We start from the raw sequence: 27,874 nt of genomic DNA, 5'->3' as shown, positions 1-27,874 counted from the left end.
AGAGACTGAAGCCAAGCATCCCACAAGATTCCCACTGTCCACAAGAGCTTCAACCTACTCCACATCTGGCAAAGATGCCATCAACCATTAACCAGCAGCTGAGCTCTCAAAAGTCAAGGGCTCACCTTCCCAGCACCTTCCCTCCAGCTGCCTGACAGCACCCTGATGCTGCAGTTTCACTGCATGCAGCACAGACAGCAGCACTGCTGGCAGAGACCTGACAAAGTCTCCCTGTGGTTCAGTAATAAGCTTTTCTGCCCAGCTATTTTGAGGTTTTGCCCTACTTTTCTCCCTTTTCTGCTGGGTTTGCTGCAAGTCTGCAGCTTCGCGGTCATCTCCTTATTTAAGATCTTACCTATTGTTACGTCCTCAGTTTGTTGCAGATAAAGATTTTAGATTAATTAGCCAAGGCATCAAAAGCCCACACACACACAAACACACACTGATGGAAACTGCCTGGAACTCAATTCGACTGGCTTGACTCCATCTGCTAAGGACTTAAACCAGGGAGTTTCCCCACAACTCTAGGTGAGCACTGGTACTACTTTGCTTCTTCGCCTCCTTCTCTGCCAAACCAAGCAAGATTACAGCTGAACTGGATCAATACACAAGGTCTTAGCAAACAACTCTACTTTCTAGATACAGTTTTATTACACAGACATGGATTCAATACGGAAGAGTCTCCAGCACTCATAAAAAGGGAGACCAAGCTAACACCAATGTAGGAATTCTTGCCTAGATGTACATAGAAACAGCCCAGACGAGTAAGACTACACCTATTCCGTTAGGCAGGATCTTTTCTGTCTGAAGTGAATGAGGGAGATTCAGGACTGAACCCAGCTGCTACCAAAATGAGAAGAGGGCAATCGCTCCATGACTGCATGACTGTTACCTGTGAATCTCACAGGCCAACAGCAAGAGTGCAAGAGAACAGCCATAGCCCCCTTAAATCCACCTCTGCAAATTAAAATATCAAAGTTATGATTCTTTGGCCTGAGAACAAAGCACTGTTGCCAAGGGGATCTCTATTCTCTGGTTCCAAGTATAAAGAGTTTGTTCACTTGCCAGAAACTAAGACTGCATTAGCCTTCCTCAGCCCCCCCTCCCTGTCTAATAATCATTAATAAAAGAAAGGAATGAGAGGAAGGATTTTACACTTCAGGTGTCCATGCCTTCGTGCAGATACGCTCCTTTCCCCTCACTGCAAATTTCAGACAGGGAGATTTAAGAGTGAAACGAAGTATCCCTGCTTCTTTCTGAGAAATCTGCTATTGCTGAGGAAGGGGAAGGGAGGGTTTGGCTACTTTTCATCATCTCTTTGGTCACTGAACCACAGACGAGAGCTTCTCTTCCTTTTAGGATAGGTTTCTACAGTCTTTACAACACCACAAGATGCTCCTTTAGAAAAGGACATACAAAGGCTGCCCAGAAATTCTTCTTCAGAGGTTTGGGTAAGGTAAACCTGAAGGAGCCAGCATCAGCAAACTGAATTTATCTACTAGCAACCCAGCAGTTTGAGTATTTCTGTGGCCCTGTAACCCATTCAAGCTGCATTTGGGATACAGCCCAACAGCACTGGCATTTATGCTACGGAAAAATTATCGAAGACCTGTACCCCCACAGAGCAGTAGAACTTTGCACGAACTACGTATGTACCAAAAGATGCATGGGCACGATGAAGAAGTGGATTCCTTCTGTGTAGCTACAGCTTCCTGAAGGTAACCACCATTGTGGTGTCCAACCAAAGTGATCAATCAGCAAAGAGAATCATACACTCGTAGAATCACAGATTGGTTTGGGTTGGAAGGGACCTTAAAGTTCATTCAGTTCCAACCCCTGCCATGGGCAGGGACACCTTTCACTAGAGGAGGTTGTTCCAAGTCCCATCTAACCTGGCCTTGAGCATTGCCAGGGATGGGGCATCCAAGAAAAAGAAAATACACTCTGAAATAAGGCAGCAATACTTATGTTACAAATTAGGATTTCACTGCCCACCAATTCTGACCGGCCCACAGTGGTCATAAAGTCTTGAATGACTGAAGTTCAGAACTGCATTTTGCCTCATTCACTGGCAGTAATCTACTAGATCTGCCTCTCACAATTCATTCCTGTACCCCACTGACTAAAACCTTCCACTTTAAAGAGGAAAGAAAGAGAAAGGCAGCATCATGTCTGGTAAAGATACACAATGTTCATCCTAAATGTTATTCTTCCATGGTGGGTTATATGTAGCTTAAGGTAAAGGGAAATTGTTCTAGGATGATAATAGATTATGTTATGCAGTAATCTATATGTAATGATGGAAAATGATGATTAAAACTTTCCAAGAGACTCCACATGCGGATGGGCTGGAAACCACTTAGCCTTACAGCCTATCTACTGAAACTGGAAAGAGGTATTTGGGAGCAAACCAACAACCACTTCTGGAAAAGAAAAATCCTCATTCTTTCAGCTCCCAGAGGGATTTATCACTCAATTATGTGAGACAGCTCCACACGTGCTGAGCCTCCTGGCTGGATTAAAACCAACTCACTCATTTCCCGCTGTGCTCATCCCCTTCCTCCCTTTGCTGTGACACAGACCATGGTCACTGCCCTGACAGTGCAGGACCTGTGGACAGGGAGCCAGGAGGGGGATGACCCAAAAGGGCTGACAGAGTTAAAAGGCTTCCACTCAGTACTGCAAATCAGCCAAGGATGAGGGATGGAACAAGAGGGAGACATGGTGAAACAAGAGGAGACTGCAGCTCAATTCTGCTGCAGTGCAGGTTGGCACACGAGAAGCTGCTGCACTGACACCCAACAAGCACAGCATAGTAAGAAATAAATAAGATTTGAGCTGAGCAGCTGTGCAGTTTGCTGATTTTGGACACATCACACCACTATTCCCTGCTGAATATTAGTTGCCCTATCTCAAAACATACCTCAAGGTCATAAAACTAAAGCAAGAACAAATCTAGCTCTTCAACAAGATCTTGCAGCAAAAAGCAACAGGAGAAAAGAATTAATATCTTCGTCTTACCTTGGATTGTATAGCACCTCTCTTTATCATCTCTCCCTTCCTATCTACAAACAAGGGTGATTCATTCTGAAATGGTACAGAACATGGGGGCATCCAAATAATTTCTTCAGCAAATGTACTTCGCATACACAAAGCTGGCTGTGTCTGTACTGACTACAGTAACCCCTAAGAAACCCAAAGAAACTCATTTCACTATGTCTCAGAGAGGATTCACTATATTAAAAAACTAAATACATTCACTATATATAAATTCACTATATTAATACCTTTAGCTGGAGTTGCAGCATGTATAGAGCTATACTAGAGAGCTGAAGGAGGGGAAGACATGTCAAAACCAATCAACTCATCACACATGCTATGCATCAAACACCAATTTCCCCAGCAAGAAAAAGTAATGTGGAAAACCCCCGAATTCTATCAGAGTGCTTAGGAATTGATAAGTAAGGCTAGAGAAAAGCTTAAGCTGGCCAGAACCTAAGAGAATAGTGTTTAAATAACATTACACACTGAACTTCACCACACTGAAGCACTATGTTTCTGCTCCTATGGAAGAAAAAGCACAGGCTGCTCCCTCAAGCAGGCAAATACCTCGCATGAAGACAAGGTTCCCAACCAGCTCTCATAACCAACTGAGCCAAGGAAAGAAGAATATAGAGAAGCAAAATAAACTGGTCAGTCATAGCAAACCGCAGGGCTTAAAAAACAACAGCACACAGAACCCCCAAACCAAAACCAGATAAGCTGACTCAAACTATCTGCGCAGCTGGTACAGAATTTAAATGGACAGACATTTCACCATCCCCCTTATTTTTTTCCTGCTTTAATGCTAGTCATCCTCAGTGGATTTTCTGAGCTTTGTTCCTCTCCTTGTTTCTAGGGAACAGAACCTCAATCAGCTACTGCAAAAAAAAGGGGAATAAACCATAATGAGAGAAGGTTGGGGGAAAAGGGAGGGGAAACTGAAAGGAGAGCAGAGCACTGGTCCTGCCACACGAAGTAAAATATTAAGTACATTTCTGTCCCCCTCACTCCTCCCACAAGATTTTGTTACTCCCTGCATAACCCTAAACAGAGATTAAATTAAGCAACTTTGGGTTTATTTCACTTGCCAGCACAAGGACAGGTGAGTGCGGGCAGCAGATAAGACCTTCAGAGATGTTATTTTCTCTCCTGTATAGTCTTATCTCCCAGGACAACCACCTTATATAAAAGTAATGACCTAGAGTATCTGCTGCACTCAAGTGCCTTTAGCCTTTATGGCAGATATGAAGAAAAGGCCTCCTATAACACAAGCATCCCACCAAAACAGTACCAGGGTCAGCAAAGCTGCTGTCACACATGGCTGGACAGAAAGCCTCAATTAGGGTCAAAGAAAAGAAAGAATAAAAGGTTCAAAAGCCAGTGAGAAGGAAATAATTATGTAACACTTGGCTCTTCGGCATGACTGTGCAGCTGGAATGCATTGTATTGGGAACTGCTTCCTTCAGGAGATTCAGAAACTCAAGGAAAGAGAAAATTCAGGAACAGCAATTGCTAGGGTTTGGGTGATTTTGTAATGATTTTAGGCAAAACAGAGACCAGAGTTAAGATTCTGCTCAAAGAACACCAGAGCTTCCCATGCACAAGTTCTCACTCCCATAGTTATTCGTATGCCTGGTATGGATGAAATCAGGATGCCTGGGGCAACTGTTTTGATCTCAACCAAATGAATCTTGGTATGTTGAAAGTGCTCTTAGGAAAATACAGGGTTGTTACGTAAATTCAGCTTTTGGGGATAGGACAGACTGGAGGAGCAAAGCATCTGCATGTCAGGATTGTGAAACCTCAATACATGAGCAGAGGATCCTCAATACATGAGGAAATCACTGGAATACGTGGAGCACAGCTGAAGTTGGTTCAAGCTGCATGGACAGGTCATGAATCAAATGTGCATGAGCCATAACCACTCTGCTACATTAGCCTCATGCAAGAAGCTTCAGTGACCAGTACATTCAAACAAATAGAAATAAAACCAAACAACATAAAGGCAATGTAACAGAATTACCAGGAGTCCTGCAAATCACGAGAAATTAAGTGGGAATGAGAATGGGAAAAAAAACCCCACCAGAATCAAACTGAACTTGCATCGACTTAGTGACGTCTGCACCCGTGCCCCTCTCATGTTTTGACTTCTTAACTAGTGCTAGTTTTGTTACAGATTGTCTTGACTGCAGCAAATCACTGCCGCATCACAAAACAGGCCAGATGTGACACAAAAGCAGCAAGTCACATAAGCCATTAAGCTGCTACAGCACACATCTGGTATACTCCATAGGTTTCCTGCCCAGGACATGAGATGCTACCACCTCCAAGTAAGAACAAGAATTCCTCGGTAAAGCCCTAAGGAACCATGTAACCTTTTAATTACCCAAAAGAATTCTCAGGTGTCCTCATGCTTAATTAAATCAACGTTAGGCATGCACAAGTTCATTACAGGACATCACTATTAAAAAAACTAATATATCTTTAGCCATGCCAAGAGCCCAAAACATCTGTTTACTGCACTTGTTTTCTTCTCTCTCCTTGAACTCTTTAAGCATGAACATATTCAGTGTCACAGAAGACGCAGAGGAAGAGGCAACACACATTGGAATGTATTTGCCTAACTCCAAGGAGTTCAAGCATAAAGGATGCTGTCAAGTGCAGATGTGAGTCTCAAATTGTCTGCAGTTAACAGACTGCCCACTGACAGAAAAAAGCAGCACTGAGCAGAAATCAAAACACGTGAAATCCCATTTGAACACAAAGGAAAAGTGAAAGAAAACAAACACCCCACCTTTTTATTGTTTGGTTAGTTTTTGTTACTGTGAGAGTAGTCACACACTGGAACATGCTGCACAGAGAGGCTGTGAGGTCTCCATCTTTGGAGATATTCAGAAGCTGGTCCTTGGCAACCTGTTCTATGTGACCTTGCTTGAGCATGGGGATTGGTCTAGATGATCTCAAGAGGTTCCCCCCAAACACAATGATTCTGTGAACCAGGATATCACCAGGATGGACAAAAATTTCTAGCCAGTTCTACTGACCCAATCTCTCCTTTTGGCCACAAACACAGAATCCCTAAGTATTGCTAGCCTCTTTCTTGTACGCTTGCAAACATCTGTAATTGTTGTGGAAGTTCCTTTCTTCTAATTCCAGCTTTCACATCTTAAGAGTATGTCAATGCAGCAGCACTTGGAGATACTGTCCTTCCTCTTCTCGTTTAGCCTGTTGACCACCAGAATAAACAAGCTCAGAGGAAGAGCCAAGCTTACATGAACTTCTGCAACCAAGCCAGCTGCAGTATCCCCACATGGTGCTACAGTAGGTAGTGAAGGCTTTTCCTGAAGAGTCACTCTTCTGTCTTCCCAATCTATTCCCACTACAGTATTGTATCTTTTCATCTAAGTCATAGACATACCTGATCTCAACAGCCATGCTTCCACTAGCAGGGTAAAATGTTTTTCCTCTCCAGCTTTTTCAAAATGCCATCCATTATGAGACCTCTACAGGGCTACATTCTTTCAGACAAGTCCCATCCCACAGACCAGCAACTCTTGATCTGCTCTGCTCCTTCATGGACATGTACCCTCTGAGTGAGCTCTACCTTCAGCGAGATCAGGATCTGGCCCCAGATGTCTATGATTTTGCTAAACATGCGACTCACAAAGCCACCTCTCCAGCCCTCAGCTGTCTCCCTCTAGGTAGCAATTTAGCTGTCCATCAAGTTCTCCTAGATAGCTCTATTTGGACTTAGACTGCAGTTGACAGATGTGCTGCACTCCAGAGAACGCACGTACAAGGTGCTGTCAGCCTGAAATCTTTCTCCGCATTTGGATGAGGAACATGGCAAGTCATAAATTGCAGGACATATACAAGAAGGCTTTTGTCAATTCATTGGAAGTATCACCTGTTCCATTAGGTACTCGCTGGCTTGAGAATCACATTGAGTTATGTTTAAGTTCACCACAATGCATTTAACTTCCAACTTCGAGCAAGAGGAAGGAGAGTGGTTCCGTTAAAAGGAATCCCATTAAAACCTGACAGGTAAAATGCAATCCCTCTCCATTTCCAATTACATTAACGGTGCCGAGTCTCATCATTCTCTGGTGTTAAAAGACTAAAGAACAGTAAATAGCCCCCCCATAGAAGACCATAGTGGAAACACCCCGAATGTTCATGTTGATGAATTAGTCCTGGTTTATCTTAGCTTTGAAGAACATGGTTAGTGACTCACCCTGCTGGATAAGCAACGAGGCCGGTTTTGGGGTCGCAGGCTAGTCCTCTGCCTCCCGACACAGTTATCCCCAACACCTTCTCCAAAGTCACCTAGTGCATATGAAAAAGAAAATAAGAAGTATTATGAAACATGAGTGCAGGTCAAATGGACCCATACACAGATGCTGATGATCTAGTTCACACTGGCACTGGGAAGAGTTGCAGCTCCTAGAAATTCACTGACAAGCATGCAGGTACAGAAGCAACAGTTTTCAACACAGGCACAGTAAAATATTGCTGGGGTATAGAAAGAAGCCACCAATCCACTGACTACTTTGTGTCAGGGCTTTGCAAAGCATTGCAAAGACAGGATTTCAAGGAGCAGAAAGTACTGGTGAAAAGCTGGGATGCACATTCACTACGCACGGATTCCCATCCCCCAGGAAAGAGCACCAAGCCACTTATTCTCCAGAGCTCTTTCTCAAAAATCATTTCTAGGTTGACCCATTCTCTTTATCTCCTCCATCCAGTGGTAGGTGGCTCAGCCAGGTCCCAGCCGGAACTGAATAGTCAATTTTTCCCGCAGTGCTTGAACTGGAAACCACATCCAGTGGACCAGGGCATCCCTCCCCAAGAATCTCAAGACAGAACAGTTTACATGACTGGGTTCACAAGCCTGCATACCAGTGATCCATGCAAGAGCTGTAATCCAAAATGCTTGCTTTCCCCCAGAGCAAAGATCTCAACTATTTTTAGGAAGAGAAACATAACTGGGAAGAGCTACTTGGAAGATACAATGATTCATAGCCAGGCCTCTGTGCAAGATGCTGGGAAAAGCAAAAGGGGAAGGAAGGGCAACAGATGGACACAGCACAATAGTTTGGGGAGCATTCCCTGGCAGAGAACGCATCAGAATTTAGCAATTAACCCAAAGCAAAAGGTTGCAGTGGGATTACACAAAATCTAGTTTGTGGCATGAAAGTACTCAGCCTCTGAGCACAAACCAGTTCCCAGCCCTGGAGTTGTTTTGAGCAACATGAAATGGTTCTCTTTCCTTTACATTTGCACAGCTTGATTTTATTTATTATATATTTGATGTAGACATTCCTTGTCAGCATTACTGTCGCTGGCAAACTCAACGATTTTACTGGGTCACAGTCTTGTGTTTTTAATTATTATCATCTAAGTTACATTTGGTTAAGGCCTTAAGGCCATGGACGCGGCAGAAGAAGTTACTATTGTAATAATTACTACTATCTTTAATAGCTGCCCTGAAGACTAACATCTTGTATTTATACCAATGTGGTGCACAAAAGGCAGGGGCAGGGCAAGTTTCCCACACCACCCTGACCATACAGCTCACTAGAGCTGAGGAATTCAGCTGCAGGATGAAGAAATAAGGCCTCACTGAGCTCATGGCCTGGGTCACTAGAGAAGGCGACAGAAGTAACCCCATACATAGAACTACCTTGCTTCAACAGGCAAAGCAGGGCTGAGGTGCCACCACTTGAAGTGAGCTATCCATGCTTCAGCCAGCTCAAATTTGGCCTCCCTTCAAACCAGTGACATGGAAAGTGGAAGATTTCATATCGCAGTCTCTGGACCAACTAGGTCTTTTTGCTTTCCTTTTAGTAATAATATACTTCAGATACCTCAAGACAGTAAGAGCACACCAAATTGTCCCCTTCCCTTGCAAAATTAGTATCTCTGGACATATGGCTTTTACAAAACTCCACTGGATTTTCATTATGTATAAGAACGTACAATTAAAATGCATTTACAAATCCACCAGTAAGGAAAGAAAATAGTTTTGTTCCAACTTAATGTTGGGACAAAAATGCGGGGGGAAGGAGTGAGGAATGCTACGAGGGTATCTGCTCTTCCAGGCTTGTTAAGAATACTTCAAAACACATTTACTTTTAAAGCAGCCTCACAAATGCACAGAAAGAAGAACTCCAGGTTTCTACAGCTGAGATTCCAGCTCATATCAGCAGTTCTCAACCCATCAAACTAAGAGAGGTTTAAATTCCTATAGAAACCGGATTCTTGACAGGGAAGGAGGAAGTGGAGGAGACATGTGCCATTCAAGCACTCCAATCCAGAAAAGGCACCAATTACTTGATGCTGTCAGCAAACATCAATTTAGCAATGCTGTGTTTACACTGCTCAGCAAAGGCTTCAGCCCAGGCTGGCTGTAATTGCAACTGTCCTAAAAGGTACTACTTGACCTTGGCAATGCAGCAATTCAGCAACTTGCTTTCACCAACAGGTACAAATTTGCTCTACGAGCATGTGTATCATACATATCAAGCCTCACAGCGTGCAACCAAGCTGAGCTGATCTTACAGCTGCCTGCTCTGGTGGGCACAGGTCCTTCCCCCTCATCCCACCCAGCCCAGTGACACCCCCTATCATTTCCCTGGCACCAGCACTGGCATGGCAACTGCCTGCCCAGCAAGTCAAACCAGCAGAAAGCCATGTTGTAGTTCGTGTTCCCTGTTTGCCAGCCTGGGCAAGCCACAGGGGACTCAAAGCCAGTTGCCAGTGAAAGTCTTCTTTCAGCTTCCTCTTCTCACTTGAGGGCCTGTGAAGACCCCATGCTGTTACGCCCATAGACTATTTGTGGCAATGCCACAAGGAGGTGGAAAGTCTATTACCTTTCTCCTGTGGTCAGCACATAGCTTGACACAAAAAGAAGAAGCAGCTCAGTCTCTTGGTCCAATTATTCTAACTGCCAGTGAGCATCTGTTGGCCCCCAACAGACACATTAGAAAGACAACTACCAAGGCTATACCACTGGTATTGATAGAACTCATGCCCCAGAAACAGCTACCTGTGTCCAGAGAATCATAACTAACTTCCTGAAAAAGACTCTCCTTCTTTCCCTCCTAGTCTTAGCTTTAAAACGTTCTTAAAGAATCTGAAACACAACCCCATCAGCCTATCCAATAGATGCCCTTACAACACCTCTGCATAATAATCCTTGAATATTAAACCCAACTTGCTTCAAAAAGGAGTACACGCACATTTAAAAGTTGGTCTTAAGACACTTGTGAGCTCTTCTCAGTCACTTGTCATAAAACTTGACAGAAGAATGGAAAACATTTCAGAGAGAAAGAACAATAGGCAACAACGCAGTATAAAATGGATGCCAGCTAAACCAGAGACATTATTAATATTGTTTATTAGGAAGAACTACACCAACTTTAGCTTCCTAATCTGGAATTAGGATTTGTCAGCAAGGAGCAAATCTGTCGACACAGGTCTGCCATTATTCCACTTGAGAAGTTACAATTCACAAGGTAGTAACCCACTTCCTCACGTGGTAAGTGCAGTCTCCCAGTCCTAAGCAGCCATATCCACAGCATTCACAGGAGTCTCCCTGGTGGTACTTAGCAATTCCCACCCAGAGATAAATTCCCTGACACACCTTTCCGCATCTGATCCAAGCTAACCCCAGCACCTGAACTGTCCCCTACACACCTGAGACACCATGTCCATTACCAGGAGCTCCCACGTCGTCCCAGTTTTGTTCCCACAGTAGTCAGATATGACACTGGTTGCTCAGGCCTTCACAGGCAATCACTGGGCCACCTCACCACCCTCATCCAAGGCTGGAAACAACTGCAAGATTAAACCTGTCATTTCGTGCGCCTAAATTAGAGGCACGGAGAGGAGGCCAGCTATCCACATTTGTTACTTCATCTTGAGCCTTCTATTAATAGTAATTGGCACTTTCAATCACGGCTCTCTACACGGTCTGCAAGTGTTACTGAACCAAACCACACACAACATGCTTCCACAGCTCACTATGCTACCTGCAACCACCCATCTCCATTCCTTTCGGGTCAATTTCTCTTTTAATTTAGAGGCTCAACACACGCACACTCTTAAGCACCAAAACCAGAATCAGCTGTGTAGATAACACCTGTCTTGCAAAACCTGATATTCATCCATTTTACAGGCTTACATCTAAATTTGGCTGCTGGGAATTGCACAAACGTGTGAAGAAATTTCAGTGCATAAGCAGATCACCCTGTTCCTTCCACATCAGATCCCAAGATAGTTCCAGTGGGAACTATCTGATCACCTATTTGGTAGGACCAGACCAGCAGAGCCCTGAACTGCAGGACTCAAGGTGCCAACAGGTATTCATGGCAGCTAGGGCCTCCCAAGGAGAGGGGCCTTGCTGCAGCCCAATCCCACCTGGAAGTCAAAGGATGCATCTGAGAGCAGCTCTTGCTTGCCTCCGGCATGACCCCATACAGCACGAGGGAAAGCCCACGCCTGTGCAACAAAGTCACACCAACTCTGCATGTTGCAATAGGGCAAGGGGTGCCGGTTTATAGGACAAGGGGCGACAGTTTTAGGCTAAAAGAGGGGAGATTCAAGCTGGATGTGAGGAAAGAGTTCTTTACAATGAGGGTGGTGAAACACTGACATAAGTTGTCCAGAGAGGTGGTGAATGCCCCATCCCTGGAAACATTCCAGGCCAGGCTGGATGTGATTCTGGACAACCTGACCTAGTTGAAGATATCCCTGCTCATTGCAGGGGGGTTGGACTAGATGACCTTTGTAGGTCTCTTTCAAAACAAACTATTCTATGAGCCTACAGCACTGAGGCGCAGACAATCCCTTTGGGAAGACTGGTCTAAACAGCCCCTGCCAGCCTTGTTTATCTTTTCAGGAAACAAGATGCATGACCAGCTGGTCCTTGCTCTGAGAGCGAGTTTCATACTTGCGTGAGCTCCTTCTGTAGTTTTGAGGAACTTACCACACACAGTTGTTTCCACATGCTAAGAGGACAACACAGAAATCCTTGAAGGGTCAAGCCCAGCTTCACTCCCCTGAAAATACTTTCCTCCTTCCCATCGCTTATATCCCTTTGGGGCCATCTACACTGAAAAGCCACACAGGAGATACAGGAGGCAAACACTGTGGCCCACACATCTAGGCAGCACACTGCTAGAAAGCAATAGAAAACACACCCAATGCAGTAATAATTTCCACCAAAATAAGTGCCACAAGGGACAACCTGGTCATTGCGACAGTCCTGCCTGACGCGAGCACACAGGCACTCTCCTTACAGCTGTACTGCTACACTACTGAGCCACCACTGCTGCGCAGGAGCTCCTGTGTCTATGCCTTTGCCACCAGCAGACTTCTGCGGTCTGGCTTCGTCTTGAAGAGAGAAAGGTAAAGAAAATTTCAAGAGAAAGCCATTTTTAACAGCAGGCATCCCTCACAGAGTTTCAGCTGTAGGCTGAATGATGCTGATACTCAGCCCATCATCTTCCCCAGGCAAGCAAAAGACTAAGTAGGAATTCAGTAGTGTTTCAGCCCCTCTCCACCATACTCATATGCTTCAGCAATCAGAGTTTTCTGACTCTATAACCTCACTTCCTGCCTTCTAATCCTATCCATGGTATCTTCTGGGCCCAAAACTTCATCATTCTCTACAAACACAACTTATTTAAGCATGGAAATAAAGCAGCAAAGCATCTGAGAAAATACATGCAACTCCCCAGTGTTCAAAAGGACCAGCAAGGGGAGAAAACTGATGTTACTGTACAGAGCTGTCCACAACTCCCAGTGCCTACAGCATAAGGCAGGAGGCTACGGCCTGGGACACCCACATCCAGCAAGCAGATGTGTCTGTTCCAGACCTCATCAAATTGGCCATCTTGGATCAGACACCAGTATCCAGCCCTGGTTACTGTTTCCATTTGCAGTGAAGGAGAAAAGTCAGGAAAAACTGTGTCATAGACAAATATATAGATGAAGTTTAAGAGCAGGAAAAGCAGATCTGATTCTTTCTCACCTCCTGTCAATCTCCCAGTCTCAAAACAGACATTCTCAGTTTTTAACCTATAGTAGAGTTCTCTGCCATGAACTTATCCACTATGTCTATAAAAGCTTAGCATTCACATCTCTTGGCAGGGAGCTCCACCAGTTGCAAGAAGATCCATCTTCATTGCTTGTTTTAAACCTCACTTCTATTAGGTTCACTCGATGCACCCCAGCTCTTGTATGGGAAGAGAGAATGAATACTCAGTCCCCACCTACCATCTTTAGGCAGTTCACCATTTTGTCAGGAGCTATGCTAACACCCCAAGTCCTCTGTGTTCCAAGCACAAGAGTTTTTACTTTATGGCTCTCCTGAAAGCCATTTCATATCTTTGATCAGCTCTGATGCTCTTCTATGAACCCCCTTCCAGGTCCCCTATATCCTTCCCGAGATGAAGAGGAAACACCAAGTCTGCATACAGCTTCCAGGTGTGGTTACAGCAAGTATTTACAGAGCAGAATAACATAGTTTCCTGTTTTGTTGTCTATTCTTTTTCCCCATTTATACCTTACACTCAATCTGCCTTTTTGATATCCAAAATCATTTACATGCACCAGCAAAGAGGTCATCCTGCTCAACAAAGACACGGATAAGAACTCCTGCTGCTTTGCAATTAGAATCTTTTTCCTCATTCTCTTCTCTCTGCTCCCCTATGGAAAGGGAAATCCGATTCTTGAATCAACAGTTTGATTTTAGCTTCCCCTTCTCCTCTCTATGCCTTTGTGAGCACTTATTCATCCTCAGAGGGAATTCTTGCAGCGCAATTATTCCATTCCACTACAGAATGGCCACTTCAATAAATGTCCACATGCAGACAAGTTCTATTTTAAAAGCGTTCCCATGGGACTGTGTATAACACAGTTAACATTTGAATCCATTTAATTAACTAGCAGCATTGGGTCAGCATGGAAAGACAACATCCATCAGAGTTCATCTAGCATCCACTGCAGAATGTGCCTGCCTGCATCCTTCCCCCGCCTGAATGTGGGCATATTAATAATGTATATACAAAGAGAAAGAGATGGACACAGAAATCCCACAGATACATAATTCATGAGGGTTACTTTGGAAAGCCTTGCCTGGCACATCAAGTAATCAGTTACCACCTTGTCTGAGGAGTGGCTACATAATCATCTGCTCTTTCACCTTTAAAAAATTGCTTTTTGGCACAACTTGAGACCCCAGTACTCTTCAATACACTGACATGGGAAACTTCAGCATCAGGTCTGAGTTTCACAACAGCACTATGGTTTTCACCTCCATCTCCCTATATCCTGCTCCCAAAGTTTTCAGCACTGCTGCACACAGCCCAACGTGTTTTCCACGCCATGACACAGCCAAGTTGGATCAACGCACGCCAGCATCCAATACGTGAAAATGCATCGTAGCTGTACTTTGTCAGTATGAGCATTTAAGAAATAGATGTCTATTCCCCACATAAGTGAAATTCAATGCAGAGCACCAAACCTCACAGCTGGCCCTGTTTGTACATCTCTCCTCTGCCCCTGAGCCCCACAGCCAAAAAGCACGTTTAACCTCCAGGGAGCAGTGCACACGTTGTAGGCTCTAATCCACCATCTGAACACACCGTATGATCTCCTGTTACTGCAGCAGGAAAACAAAGGCTTGAAGTTTTACATTTAGCTCCGCTGTGCTTCATTTGGCACCTTAAACACGGAACACAATTACAGTATACTCTTCTACTTAAGGGGCTGTCAGCATTTCCACTGCAAAGCCTTCATTTCAGGGCTTTATAACACAGCTGTGAAATATTCATTCTGCACTTGAGCTTGACATGCAAAGGTTTGGCTGTGGCCCAGGTTCCTCTGCCTGTTTGTTTTTTTGGGAGTTGGGGGGTTTTGTTGCTGGTCTGGCAAGGGAAGGGCTGAAGATGGGTGGATGGAATTAACTGCAGGGGATGTTTGACTTCCAAGAGCATGCAAACAACAAAACCACTCAGCTCCCCAGTTGGTTTCCGTCCCTTACCTACCCAGTGCTTCCCTCTGTTTTTAAAAAGGGTATGTTCTGTGTGCACATACAAAGCTTCCTTTTATATGCATCAGGGTTTTTTAGAGGGCTTTATATCTTCTCCCTCCACTGCAGCCTGAGCCTTCTGTCTCTCAGCATCTCATGCTGGTGTAGAGTACTGTCTTGATAAACCCAGAGACTGGAAATATTCCATCCACCAAAGCAACAGTAGTAAACCCAGCTCCAACACACAACCAGTTCAGAACATCTCTGCTTTGACAGAGCAGTCTCCATGTCTCCCACAGTAAGTCTCACAAGTCTTGTTCACTGCCATCACTGCAGAGTTATACCAACTGCCCAACTGACCCTACAGCAACTACTCCAAGACCATCGAACTGCTTTCATGCAATCCATGAGACAGAGTGGTTCATGGAATCATAGAATAGTTTGGGTTGGAAGGGACCTTCAAAGCTAATCTAGTCCAACCCCCCTGCGATGAGCAGGGATATCCTCTACTAGATCAGGTTGCCCAGAACCACATCCAGCCCGGCCTCGAATGTCTCCAGGGATGAAGCATCCACCACCTCTCTGGACAACCTGTGCCAGGACTTTACGATCCTCATGGTAAAGAACTCTCTCCTCAAGCCCAGCCTGAATCTCCCCTCTTTCAGTTTAAAACCATCACCCCTTGTCCTATCACAACAGACCTTGCCAAAGTTTCTCCCCTTGTTGCAGCATTTCAAGGTGTTTCCTGCCAATGCCCAATCTGAAGCAGGGTGAAAGGCTTTAGAGCAAACCCTCACATTTTACCCAGTTTGAAAAAGAAACCCAGCAAACAGACAGCTGACCAGAACACAATCATCTGCAACAACGAGTTGTCAATTCTATGCAATTTGATTTCAAGATAACCACCTTAAGCACATCAGGAAACGATCTCCCACAACACAAATTATGAATGACACGCCTTGGCACAAGAGTGGCGAGGGTAGAAACTGACTTGCCCAAAGGTTTTGAATCAGCGGGTTGCGGGAAGCATTACATTTCACTTGCAAACCTGCACGAAAGCAGAGGTGGGATGGGGGGGAAGTGCTGCTGGAAATGCTGAGCCTCAGCAATAATGGCTCTGCCAGGTGTCACTACAATGGTTGCACAGGGGTGTGCACACACACGTTTATTAAAAATGATCCAGGCAGTTGAGAGAACAGGGAAAAAAACAGGGAAGGAGGTGGAAGAAAGAGGACGTGAGCAAGCCAGGGTCCCTGCAGGCTGTTTCCACGTGTGCCTGCACACAGCGTGCGTGTGTTTATCCATCTTTCCACACAGCCTGCTCTCCCCTCCTGGCCTCCCCACCATGCTGGCTGCTCTCAGCCCGATTCCAGCTGTCAGGACCGCATTCCTGACCCATCAGCCCCAGCTGTCGGGGTGTCAGGGGCTACGTGCTCGATCTGCACTCTGCCTTCTTCTTCATGCACCTGGGTAAGGCAGTCCCGGGGAGACCATAAACACCACGGCATAGCCCCAGGGGAGAGGGTGGGAGGCAATTTAAAAGCACCTCTACCAGAGCCATACTAAGTGGACTCAGAATTGACAGCAGCACACATCTGCAGCGTCCCTGTGGCCTGTAAAAATGGATACACAGGGTTAATCTCCTACCAGCTTCTGCAGCATTACCTAGCCACCATTAAATAATTACCTTCTGTTTCTTCACTTAGCACCAATCTGATCCCCTGATTTTCTCTTCCCCAACCCCACACCAAGGTCCAATTTCTTCCAAAACACAGCAGGGATGAGGAGAGATGTGTGTAACCTTATCAACACTGGCTAAACACATGGCAAGCTGCAACTTCTGATCACATTCAGCCACCATTCCCACTGTAAAAGCAACCCCAACTCAGATTTCCATGAGATTCCACAAAACCTTCAGAATATCTGAGCTTCAGAGATACAAGTGTGATGAAAGGACAAGGGCTAGAATGTGTGTAAACCATCCACCTTTGTTAGTGGAATGATGATGCCACTGACTCTGGTGTGGGGAAATCTTTCTGTTGATGTAAGTGAAGTTTGATAAGATTGTATGATAAATGTATATTTTGAGAAAGAAAAAGCAACAAACAGGCTACAGGTTTGCTGGCACATAAAGAGTCAGTCCTGAATTATTCCAGACTAAGCATCTGCACATGGAGTCAATTGGACCAGCTCAATGGGCAGGCAAGCCCTATGGGACACAACAGAGACATGCATCCTGTGTGGGCAAGCTTCAAAGAAGCCATTCCTGGAGCTCTCAGGACCTGGAATTGTGCAGGATCATTTCTTCAGAAGGCACAGATTTTTCCAATTTGTGAATGTGCATTACTTACTCATAAGGAAAGAGAGCAGGCAAGATACCAGGCTTCATGTAGGGGCTGCTTTTGCCCTCCCACATAGGCAATATGTCCAGTGATTTCTTTTTCTTCATAGTAGATAAAGGAACCAATTCACCTTCCCCTGCACAGAGAACTATCTGTAAGAGGACAGGTACAAGCAAGGACACTCTCTGAAGAGTAGAGATCAACAGAAGCAACTTCTGACTTTCTGGTAGTGTTACATATTTGTCTCCTTCAAATACAGGGGCCTAAATACAGGCAAAGAAAGTGCTTCAGTGAGAAGAAGTAGTAAAAAAATAAATAAATAAAGTAAATACAGATTCCTTGGGCAGCGTTTCAGTTATTCATATAAGGGTTTGAAATCAAGCAGGAACAAACGGTTCTCTCAGCGTAAGGGTCACTGTTTATCATAGTTAATCATCACTTCCCAGATAGGAAAGGCTTTTTCCCCTCTGCTTCACCCAGGCTTTAAGCACTTATAAGAAACAAGAGCCAAGAACAAGGAGAAGAGCCAAACAGGGATGTGGGCATGGTCTGGTACGGCTGCTCCCTCTGCAGCTCTGCCAGACCCTTCCCACAGCCTCAGCCCCGAGCTAAACCTGCTCCTAAATACAAACAGCTGACAGTCAGAAGTCCACAGCTTCACATCAGAGATGGGTATCCACTCCAAGGAAACCCTGGCAGCTCTGCATGGCTCCAGGGAAGCCAAACACAGGGGCCACAACACAACGTTTCTAATGATGATACCACCATGGCAAGGAGCTCCGTCCTAAATCACCTCCTGCTGAGCTCTTTAAACACTGCAAACGCTCAAACTAAACTTGGACACAGAAATCTGTCTTGGGAAGACAGACCAAAAGAGAGGGCACAGAAAGCCTTCCCCACAGTTAACCCTGCGGAGGGGAACCAAAGGAGGAAAGTCACATCTCAGCTCCACAAGAAAAGCACCACTTTACAATCTCCTTCCCCTTCATTGCTTCCTACTGAGGCTTATTTTTGGTATAAATTGATCAGTACACTGTTTGGCAAGGCCTGGAGGGGAACTTGGTGGTTGACCTTGAGTCCAAGAGTAGAAACACACAAGCTACAGCTATGCAGGGTGAAGAAAAGCCTTTGGATCAGCCTGAGGTAACGCTCATAATTAATTTGTGATTTCTTTATTCATGCATAACGCCCCATGCTAAATCAATCTATTTTTATCATTCGCCACTGATTTGCACAGCAGTTCTGTCCTAAAAGTCAAAGTCACCAACTGCCAGTTCTAAACTGTATCTCTAGATGTCATCCCTACCTACTCTTAGTGCCATGAAGGCAACTATGCAGGTCTTCTGGAGAAGAGGGCAGCTGTACGTAGTGTATATAAGTCCCCAGGAAAGATTTAGAGAGACTCTCTGTATGTAAAAGCCTTGTCTATTTATGCCCAGATTCCTTACACAGAGCAACTATCTGTTCTCTCCAAAGGAAGTCAGAGAACTCACCTCTCCTGGTGCCTGAAGGCTGCTGCCTGGAACACCTTAACCACTCCAGAACTAGACACCTTGTCTTCCCATGGATTCATCTCCCTAAGACTGCAGTGATGTTATGGGGGAAAGTACATACATCCTCAGGGGATTAGCAAATGGTTTTGTTGTAATACAATTTAAATTATATTGAAAAATACACTTCTCAGCAATTTAAAAGATGCTAAAACTGGAATAAATATATCAGGAGGGACAGAGTACACTGTATTTATCACACAGACAATGCCCCTATGGAAGGAGGCAAGTGGTAAAGAGATCAGTATTCAGTCTTCCCCTACACATTGTCTGGACTATTTAGCACTTGTTTCACATTACTTGCAAGAAATCCAACTCTACATGAAGGCCTCCTGTGCTTACAGCAGGTAGCAACATGTACTCTCACACAGCTTGCAATCTACAACCAAGTGTAAGAGGACTAGGTGACAAAAAACCCAGAGACACCGAGGTAAAAGGTCTTGGTCACAGCCATGCAACAAATTAGCAGCATTACCCCCCCCCCCCAAAAAAAAATTACCCTGGGATAACCTTACCACCTTCCCAAATTCCAGCAGCTACCTACTGCATGGACCATGCTGTACCATTGCTGTCACTCCTGCTCAAGGTTTTGGACAATATCCTTAAAGTGATTAGAAATGAATCAAAGGAAAGCATGAGAAACTTCTTTTCTTCCCCAGACCAATCAGGATATACAGGAGCCACCCAAGCTTCCTGCCCGCCCCCAGCCACCACTCATTGCCTAGCCCTTGGCAATCCCTTCCTGCATTCCTCCCTGCCCTCTGCCCAGAGCAATAAGCTTCTTACAGAACAGCCCTTATCATCATCTGCCCTTCGTGCATCCTAGAATTAAGAAGCTCTTCGCATCTGTCAACCAACATGCATACTGAGCACCCAAGAGATTTCTCCTGTCAGCCAGAAAGGAGACCACCTTCTGCTGGGGAAATGATACATAGGAATGCAGGGCAAAGACTGAGAAAACACACGTTAAAAGAAGGGCACAAGCACAGATGTCCACTGTCTCTTCTGTTCCACTGTGGCTGGCAGTGCTTCAGTGGCAATAGTGTCCCCATCACTGCACTGCTGCTCACCCACCGGCACAGCAAATCCACATGTGCTCACTCAGGTATACGCTCCAGGGCCATGTTTCTGCTTCAAAGATGCAAACAATTCCCAGAGGAGGGGCAATCATCCTTCACAGTCACAGCTATCCCACATGCAGAACTTGGCTTAGTCTTTTCCAAAAAGTCAACATTTCTTGCAAATTTTATGGCCTAGACCCAGCACCTCGAAGACCTGAATAACCCAAGTCAGCAGCAAGAAACACCATCAATCCTCTCTCCCTTACTCACACACACACACAGAGGAAACCAACTCTAGGCCATAAACCATACAGAGACAAAAGGTTATAAAGATAACTACAAAGCAATCCTAAACTACCTCATTAAATCATTCATTCAGCCCACTTTCCTTTTTCACATGCTTTGCCCTTAAATCACTTCTTCCTGTGATTTTTCCCAAGCACCTTTTGAGTTTCTTTTCCTGAAGGAAACAGTCTGTAAATAAGAGGTACAATAGTCCAACATAAGCCGACTTATTTGAGGAGTTCATTAAACATGACTTAACAAAAGGGGAGCAAGCTGCCATCCAAGTGACTTAAAACCTTGGAACAGGGGGAACAACACTGGAAAAGCAGGTCTCCTCCAGTTTACATTTAGGCTCAGGAGCATGGGTAACTGGTAGAATTACCAAATGTGAGAACTGAGGAAGTAAAACCACTCTCAGAGGAAGCAATTTTTATCTACAGGCTTAAAAAGCCCTTTTGTTGTTGTTACCACCTAGCTCCTGCCATGCTTAAAAAAAGCAAACTATTACAATGTCCACAATTCCTTTACTGCCCTTGTTTAGACATTTAGAAAGCCCTAGATCCAGGCACACAACCAACTGCTGTTCCTTCAACACTTCACTGAGTACTTCTGGTTTTACATGTTTAGTTCTTGGCAAAAAATTGCTGCTGTAAAAAGCAGAAGACAAAAAGATTATGGAAATCCAGTCTTCAGCAAAGAGTCAGTACTCCAAATGCATGAATTTCTGGTCAATAGTTTTAGCAGCATTCATCTATAACACATTTAGCACAATCTGTCTTGGTAAGAAAAAAAACTGAGTGAGACATGTAGCTCAGAACTGAACTACTAGTCCCAAGTACATTTCTATAGTTGAAACAAAGAATATAAGCAGACAAGCATGTGAAGAACAAGCAATAAGAATGAACAGCAAAGCAATTCTAAGAGTCAGAACATCCCTGCTGACTGACATTTTTACTGAACCACCATGCTAACCCTGCTCAAACTGTGTTTCACATCCTCCAGCAAAAGGATAGCTATAAAGCTTCTATGCAGTTTGTGTCCAGTCCTTGCTGGCGTGCACTGGCAGCTATGTAGCGGGCAACTGCTGGATATAAGTTTTATGTCAGCCTGCACAGGAACCGGCCCCTGCGTGAAGCCAGGCTGTAATTCCCATCACCGACCAGCAAAGAGGTGTTGGACGAAATGGAGCTGATTGCCTGTCAGTTGTGAGACTGCAGCTGATGATTTGGACTCATAAAAAAAGGCAGAAAGAAATAATTATAGAGAATTGTTCATGGAGCACTGAATCCTGGAAATATTCCTACCTGTATATAATCTTGCCTCTCTTCTAATTGTATCAGTATGTTAAAGACATTACTTCTACCTGCAAACCTTGCCCTTGCCTCTCTTACGTCCTTAGAACATCACAGGATACCTACAATAAGGCACTTATGAGACAATATGGTGGAAGGATCTGTTAATAAATTAGCCAAAGACAAATGAGTACTTAGAGTTCAAAGATGGAATTAACATCAGCCACAAGCAAAGATTAAAGCTGGCTGCTCAGTGCTTATCGTCACTTTCTGCTCTTTCTACAGAGGTCACTTCCTATATTTCTTTTGGGAGATAAAAATCTGTTAGTGACAGAAAAGACTGCAGATATTGGCTCAATCTGCTGTGGCAGCCAAGCTGACCAAAGTCTTGAACTAAACAATCTCATACAAAGAACCAGAAAGGTACATGGAAATTGCAGAAGTTTGCTTACAAACACTTCCTGGGAGAAGTCCTATGCACACTTCACAGGGTTCAGAAGATTACAGCAGCATCCCAACGCAGCTTTGAAGCCACAGAACGATGTCACTTCAAAATACTGCTCCTTACAATATGTTACAACATGATGACCAAGGCAACCAGAAGCTCTACAAGTACCCAAACTACTTGTCTAATAGCTAAAGCAGGGAAATGTCTGACAGAAGTTCAAGAACACTCAGCAATGGTTTTGGAGTCACAAAAAGCCAAGTGACTGTCACAGACCAAACTCTGTGGCTTTGGGGGACCAGGCTGCTGCGAACCGAACCCTGTGGGATTTCTGACAGATGTTCCACAAGAGAAAAGAGCTGAACACCACCAAGCAGGAAGGCAGTACTCCAGACCCAAGTATCTCACACTTCATGCTCTTCCCTGAAGGCTAGCCATATGGCATTTTGTAGGTGTTTTCAGATGCCTTCTCCAGCCTTTGCCACTGCAGATAGAGCAGTGGGAAGTCTTCTCGAATCAGCTTTAAGGAAGGGAAGCCCTGGTGCTACCCCTTTCTCCTATTTATACCAACTACTGCAACAAACATCTTATATATAGCTCTGTGGCTTTTTTCCAGGCAGAAGTAACTCAATGCTGGTGTACATATGTTTAGACCACAGCAATTGGAAAGAATGTCCCATAAACACTGTTAACCCTGCTCCTCCACTGCAACCAGAACAGGCTCTACCACTGCAGAAATACAAGCCGTGCTATAGCGGGAGAAAAAAAAAAGTCATCCACCCAGAAGCTAAGCAAGCCACTCGCCACCTGCACAGCACTGACAGGCTTCACTACAGCCTAACAGATTTATAGCTGTAAGTTAGCAGCCAGCTCTTGTCACATCAACATATAGTGTCCAACTGCCAAGAGACTGCATAGGGGTGACCAGGGTGTGGGCCAGCACGAGGGCAGACACACAATACATACAGCATCTGCCAGTATCCATTTGCATTTTAAAGCAATCTTGCAGACTTAAGGGCTGGGCAAACAGAAAAGAGTCAGATTTTCACAGCACTGTATGCAAACCCTGCTTGTACTGAAAATATCAGCAGTGCCAGCATATTTTAATGAGTAAGCTCACACACTGAAAAGAAACAAGAAGGGCAAAATGCAGGAGCCATGGACCAAAATGTACTTCCCTCAAGAGTGGTTGCAGGAACCCCAGTGACACGTAGGGGAGAGGTGTCTGCTATAAACACACAGGATGCTGATGCCAGAGCTAAGCCTAGATTTTAACATGACTCCAGGAGAGGCAAACCCCAGGCAGCAGCCTACAGGGAGACACAGTGTCTGCTATATTCCCTTTCCTAAAGGAGGGTGCTCCTGCTGCCACATGTAGACAACTATAAGGTGATAACTACCATGCCTTTCACCAGATTGTCCCTCTGATGGGCTGCAAAGACAGCTCTGACAGTCTTCCCAGAATATATTAAAACAACCTTTCATCACATTTTTCTCTACAACAGATAAATGCTGGGGTGGGGGAGATTAATGTGTTAAAAAAAAAAAGAAGTCTTGCCTTTTCTTATATCTGAATCCAATGGGACTGGACTTTAAAGCGGAAGAAAGCATAATCAACACTTCAGAAGCATCTAAAAAGGCACGGCATCTTTAGTTATGTGATGTGGAAAAGTTAATGGCCACCATCTCATGCCTCTGCAGAGACAGGCGTCTCTTGTCCTGGGGTATAAATAACATAGCTTTATCCTTGCATAAACCTGTTTGTAACTTCAGGGGTGAAACTGCCCTTCCCTAACACATCAGATCAGCATCTTGCTTGGTTCAGAGGAGGCTGTCAGGGAGCTTCCAGCTGGGGAGAATAGAGGAAACCAAGTTCACATTCCAGGGATGATGGTGGGGTACAAAAGAAAACCAGAATGTTTCTGGTTAACTGTTAACTGGGGGAATGGCAAACAGGGAAAGAGAAACAGTCTTTGTTCCAGGCTTCATAGAACTGGTTAGCAACATGTCCAGTGAATACGGGTTAATGGACAAAGTGAGCTGGTCAAAACAACAGGATAAAGACAACTGCATGATATACATATAAGGCATGCACACACATACACTCATGTGCATGAAATGAATCGCAGATTCTGATCCTGCAATCGACCACAGAGGCACTTATCTTCACATCCAGTGGGTGAAGTGGAGCTACTCATGCTCATACTACCTCACACAAAATTAAGCACATGCTTAAGCATCCACAAGAACGGAGTCAGAGTTTGCATTCAGTCTTCTTTTAAACCATTCAAGGTCATCATGACTGTCAAAATGTTACACAAAGAGTTGTGAAAGACTTTGTGTACATTACAGCTGTAACACAATGCCTTTGTCATTTATAGGCAGGGGAAAAGAGTGGGTTGTAACTTACTGTACCAACAGGCACACTAAGAAAAGTAACATACACTCAACCAGAACAGAGTATGTTCCTCCTATTAAACACATACACAGAAAAATAGAAACATACTCATACCATCATCCAACCAGGCCCCAGCATTTAAATATGCTCTACAACACAAAATCCTGCTTGGCAGCGGTTTACAGTACTTTCCTTTCTGGGGATCTGAGAAAAGCATCCAAATGAAATCACACTGCAGAGTGGGAGGGCAGGACATGGGACACAACCCAGGCAGCAGCCCTGGAAGTAAATCTCTCTTCCAAAGCAATGGCTACAACACATAGTCAGCTTTCCCTCTGCTGCCCAGAGACAAGACCCCCTCCCCAGCAAGGGAAACCACCCACTTTGACATTTTATAATGGATTTTGCTTCTAATCCCTTCCTTCTGCCCTAACTGCTTCTGCAGCTTACATAGATCACTGATGATTTACAGTTCTGCCATCTCCTCAGCATGAGAGCTCCTCAACTCTACTGATCCCAGATGCTACACAAACATGCTTCAGGCTCACAGCTCCCTTCCCCATCGCCTACAGCAGGAATACCAGCTCCTCTCTGCCTGGAGAGTCACAGTATTCCTTACACAGCCTCCTCTCTCCCTCAGCCAGGGCTGCTGGCTAAGGCGGGTCGAGTTGCTCCACCCTGTACAACAGGCCCTAAGTGCCAGAAAAAACTACCAGTAAAAAGGAGTTTCTGCTGCTTGCCAACAAACCTTTAGGCAGTAGGTGATGAGTGTTCCCAATTGTTTTAAACCTCTGGAAAGCACTGACAGCAAAACTAAATGCCTTATCGCGGCAAGCACTCTTCTCTTCCCACTGCAACATCACAGGACTCTCCACAGGCACTGTTCTTCCTCCCTGGTGTCCTCAAGGTGCCCTCTAAAATGATTTTCTTTCACAAAAGAAAAAGGCAGATTTTTCCAAACTAAGACAGCTCGGTTCCCTTGTCAGAGATGCAGAGCTGGGAGCACCTCATACAACCACATCCTCTGCCACACAGCACAGTGTTATTACCCAGGCCAGCTCAGTGCTCGCTTCCAGACTTGCTGGTCAGCCTGGAACCTCGGTCACTAGACCTCCACCACGAAGGACCAGACAGACTGGAGACAATGCTGACTCTGAGCATATTATATAGGGTTTGTCTAGACTGGAAGCGTCGTTTGCCTGCTTTTTCCAAAACCCATGTTTAAATTAACCAGCATGTGCTTACCCAAGTGTGCAGGCCCTGGGAAGTGCATCGGCAGAGCAGTGCCCAAAGAATCCCTCCCAAATGCATGTGGCTGCCAGTGGATAAATATAGTACTGCACACATGGCTATACACCACAATCAAAAATGGATTTATCACAGGTTGTGGATATCAAAATGCTGATTTGCAGCCCTGCTACAGAAAGCAGGCCAAGAACTTCACAAAACAAGCATCTACAAGCCAGCCACCACATTGGTGATGCAGCAGAGCCCCTCTTTCAGAAGTTACAGCCAAAATCACATGCAAGCTGCCTCCAACCCAGTGCACCTTCCCCAGCACCAGTTATTTGCACTGCTGACTGCATATAAAATACATCTCGACAGCTTAGCTCAGGAAGCCTGCAGAGACACGCAGCGCAAACCACGGATTATCAGGCAGGAGGATTATCCTTCAGTGCAGGAGAACGTGGAAGTCCAACTCCAGTCTCAAAAGCAGCTCAGGCTTTTAGAAACAACTATATCCACAGAAGCCCACCACACACTCCTCAGAAATAGTTGTTAATGCATTCCAGTAAGAGCATTTTATGTGATGTTGTCTCCATTCCCCTCCAGCACCATTCCTGTAGCAGGATTCAGGACACAGACTGGGCAAACACCCTCAAGCTATCCTTCATGGTTGGGCAAGATATACAGAAACATTTTTGAAGCATATCTGGCCATGGTTCAGTCCAAGAAAACCAGATGAGGTGGGACAAGGTGGGCTTAAACAAATGAAGCAGATCACACATTTGTCAGTTCCAGCTGACAGTCAGCAATGCTTCTGGACCCAGCTGCCCAAGAAGGATGACACCCCAAAGCAGGTTTGAAACAACTATGCTTGGGACTGCTATATCTAGTTCAAAACTGGGAGACAAGCCAAAAGCAAGGAGTTATGCACCTGTTTTAAAGTTCTGGATGTGGGGACACTTTGCAGTAAGTGGGTAAGTATCCTGCCTGTTTTACATTGAGGGGGAAAAAAGGGTTCAGAGACTCTAAAGAGCAGAGCATAGAACTCGAAACCAACTGCACTACGCTAAAAATTACACAGCTCTGTTTCAAGGTTCATTCTACCTTTACACATTTCAGCAGCACAGAAAGCTTTGGTTAGGAGCATGAAAAGCATCATTCTTGGCCCAGACAAAACTCTTGCAGAAAAGACGCTAATATTGCTGCAATGTAACTTGCAAAAAGAAGCCCTTTCACTGGTATAGCCTGTTTCTTTGAAGGACAGGCTCATTCAATAGACTCTTCCAATAAGACAGCATGTCATAGAAGCTTAGTCTGCAAATTGTTTTCAGCATAGATAAGTGCTTCATCACAAACACCCTTACTCATTGGGGTATCCAGCCCTCTCTGGATACCTCCAACACCATCCCCATCCCCTTACCATCCATGTCCATAGCTGAAGGACATTGCATGGCAAGTTCTGAGCACCAAGAGCAGGCAGGAGGTATGACTTGCACAGACTTCTTTCACTCTCAGTCCTATTTGGTGTTTCAGAGACTCCAGCAGCTCAATTGCATTAGGGACTGTGTAATGAACTCAAGCTCCTTTGCTGCAAAGTCCTGGGCTGAGCAATGATGGGCTGAGCTTGGGGTTTGTTGGGTTTTTTTTTTTTGCAAATGAAAGCATCCTTAGTACAAACAAGACTTCAAAGGCAAGCAGCCCCTTATGTGCTACTCAAAGGTGAGCAACCAATTTCAAAGCCCTTTGGAGAGCTCAAAGGCTACCACTGTTGGGCACAGGAGACATAGCTAACACTTCAGTACTGGCACTTCAAACGATTGCCCTGTGCAGAGCCTGCTTGTGAACAGGGAAGGGTTTTTGAACAGGCAGCACTGTTCTTCACAGTGCCTACTCGGCAGAAAACCAGGAGTTTACAGGTCTGTATCCTTGAATCCACTGACACTACCACAAAGTTGCTTGCTCCTTCTCTCAGAAACTCCATCTGCCTGCTTTCAAGCCATTTGTTAATGCTGTAACTCTCTACTACTATGCAGCCCCCAATAATCTACTGTCTTCCAGAGAAAGGAGTCTCTCTGGATCCGTGATGGAGGAAATTTCAGTCTAGCTATACAGTTTTGTTTGGGAGATGCAGAAATTCAAGAACCATCACTGTAAGGAAGGAATGCCATTGTTCAAACTGCACCAGGTAAGAAATC

The 27,874-nt window shown here is 44.8% G+C and overlaps 1 protein-coding gene across 2 annotated transcripts in view; it reads right to left on the bottom strand.

Annotated features, from left to right (window-relative positions):
• The window catches only part of MAPKBP1 (mitogen-activated protein kinase binding protein 1), a 100,224-nt gene that overhangs the window by 63,561 nt on the left and 8,789 nt on the right, over nt 1–27,874 (bottom strand). For both annotated transcript variants that reach the window (XM_065685689.1, XM_065685690.1), the window contains exon 3: nt 7,277–7,368. In XM_065685689.1, coding sequence (XP_065541761.1) covers nt 7,277–7,368 — 92 coding nt within the window. The remainder of the gene's footprint in view (nt 1–7,276; nt 7,369–27,874) is intronic.

This window comes from Lathamus discolor, chromosome 6 (genome assembly GCF_037157495.1).
Source record: "Lathamus discolor isolate bLatDis1 chromosome 6, bLatDis1.hap1, whole genome shotgun sequence".
Classification (NCBI taxonomy): domain Eukaryota; kingdom Metazoa; phylum Chordata; class Aves; order Psittaciformes; family Psittacidae; genus Lathamus; species Lathamus discolor.
Note: the sequence above shows the minus strand (reverse complement) of the source record. Positions and strands in the feature narration are given on the sequence as shown.